General features: G+C 35.4%; 1 protein-coding gene across 1 annotated transcript; it reads left to right on the top strand.

The window, feature by feature from the left end:
• Window positions 1-14: 14 nt before the first annotated feature.
• Window positions 15-1,788, top strand: TRIADDRAFT_62559 (uncharacterized protein; the record flags this gene model as incomplete). Its single annotated transcript, XM_002118492.1, has 6 exons — window positions 15-138; window positions 218-316; window positions 729-862; window positions 1,027-1,218; window positions 1,354-1,401; window positions 1,489-1,788. 6 exons carry the CDS (start codon window positions 15-17, stop codon window positions 1,786-1,788), a joined length of 897 nt encoding a protein of 298 aa, XP_002118528.1.
• Between the last annotated feature and the right edge of the window lie 390 nt (window positions 1,789-2,178).

Below are 2,178 nucleotides of genomic sequence, written 5' to 3' on the forward strand. Positions count from 1 at the left end.
GACTCATACTCAAAATGAGTGGTGATCAAGTCCAATCTCGTGTTGAACTTGATCAAAATGGTCGATTAATGTTCATTCCTGGTAGTAATCGATTGCTTATTTATGATGAACCTAATGTATATGAATATAATTTACAAGGTAAGACATGACGGATGTACAACAACTCTAATTCAATCATGCATTCATTCATGGTCACAATCGTTTTTATTAAACTAAGGCGATAAAATTGCTTGGCAAGATATCTCTCAAACAAAATCAGTTGATGTTGGTAGACCCCAACGTAACCCCCAAACTACCGTCAACATATTCGACGTAGGTTAAGCTTTCATCAGCACTAGTAGCTCTATCGACTTTGTTCAATCCTCTGCTCAATTGAATTGAATTGAATAATATTGATTGGTTGCAGCTGATCGAGTTTGTAGGTATAGAAGATTGTAGAAAGTACAGGGAATTAATCAATGGAATACTTGAAGAAGAATCGGCTGCTAAAGATTTGATACACTTCAGATATAGAAAGAAGGATAACACACTCATTCTCTTTCCTGTATGTTGAAAATACCAGTTTGAAGTTTGTATGAAAATGACGGTAGTATTATTTAGAAGAAGATGATGAAAATGAGAATGCTTATTAGCTAACCTAAGAAGTTGTTGAACTGATTTTACAATTACGTTGGAGGTCAATTGGTCGAATTAATTAATTGATTTATTTCAGATATTCTCCTCATCAGCAAGGTGGATAATAACTGTTAACCTTACGACCGGAAAGAAGACTGATCGACTGACATGGAGTGATGATGCTGGTGTTGTGTATGTTGATGATGATTATCTTTATGTTTGGGAAGATGATGAATGTAGCTTGAAAGTAAGCTAGAATAATTTATTTCCATTTAATCTCTATTCTAAAGTGGAACCGTCTATAAATTGACTGTTCAGTTTCATGTCGAAAATAGCCTTGAATGTCGACTTTGACGTCTATTGCAAATGGAGACGACCATTAACGACATTTCCTACTTGAATTTATTGTAGTGTTACAAGTTTGGGGATGGTGAATATCAATTACTGCAAAATATTGACTACCAATGGGAGGAAGGATTAATGTGTAAAATAATGATGAATTCTAACCCTCATAAGATTGAACATTCGCCTCTTCGGATGGAGAAAGAAGAATTAGTTGATGTATGGGGAGAGAAAGATGCCGAAATGATTGCTAATGCAATGGTAAGTCATAATGATCGCAGTGTCAATATGGAAATGAGTTGGAAGGAGGATGACAACGACTGTAATGAGTTGATTATGTAAGGAGCTCTACTCTAGTCCATAGCTGATCGTTACATTCCATTCAATTCATTATAGGGCGTAGAGCATTTTTTGCTACTACTGGAAAATGGAGACCATATAGCAGTAAGACAACGATAACTGGATACAATCAATGTGACGTCGTCATTGTTGAACGTAGGTTGTGCTAATCATAAAATTCAATGCCTATAGATACTCGACCTACGGGGAAATTTACGCATGAAAAGACACAAAGACAATATCAAATACTTCCATCCTTTCACACACACACAATTCTTCAACCATGAAAATCTATGGTCGGACAAGCAGTTAATCCTATATGAAAATCGATCTAGTTTGAATATTTATAACCCCCAAACACTACAGCTACAAATCACTCTACCATTCCCTCACTTCCAGATAGGGGACATGCAATGGAATCTTCAACACTCTCAACTCATCATCAGGAGTGATCAGGATTACTGCTTAGTAACCCACGTGAAAAAGACATGATATTTGCATGAAATGTAAAGTTAATCTTGTATCTTGTACCCAGTGCAATTTAACGAGAGTGACAATAAACTAAGTTAATATTGCTTCCATAATCAATGAAGATGATTGATGTGTATACTGTACAGATGGATAAAATATACCCCCAATGTCAGTAAAACCAATACCCAAAAATAAATATAGCAAAGCATAATTAAAAGTAGTCTATGTCAATGCAATTGCTGAGTTAGTTTAATGTCTATTACAAATCGTAGTCAAAGAGCGACTTGAAAGAGAAAATGAAAACATCCCTAACAAAACATTGGTAAAATAGGAGGAGAACATAAAGATCAACATAGGGATGGAGAAAATGGATTGCAAAATTGCAGCCTATCTATCAGTAAGCATCCCATC

The sequence above is a fragment of the Trichoplax adhaerens genome, genomic scaffold (assembly GCF_000150275.1).
Source record: "Trichoplax adhaerens TRIADscaffold_135 genomic scaffold, whole genome shotgun sequence".
NCBI classification, from domain to species: Eukaryota; Metazoa; Placozoa; class Uniplacotomia; order Trichoplacea; family Trichoplacidae; genus Trichoplax; species Trichoplax adhaerens.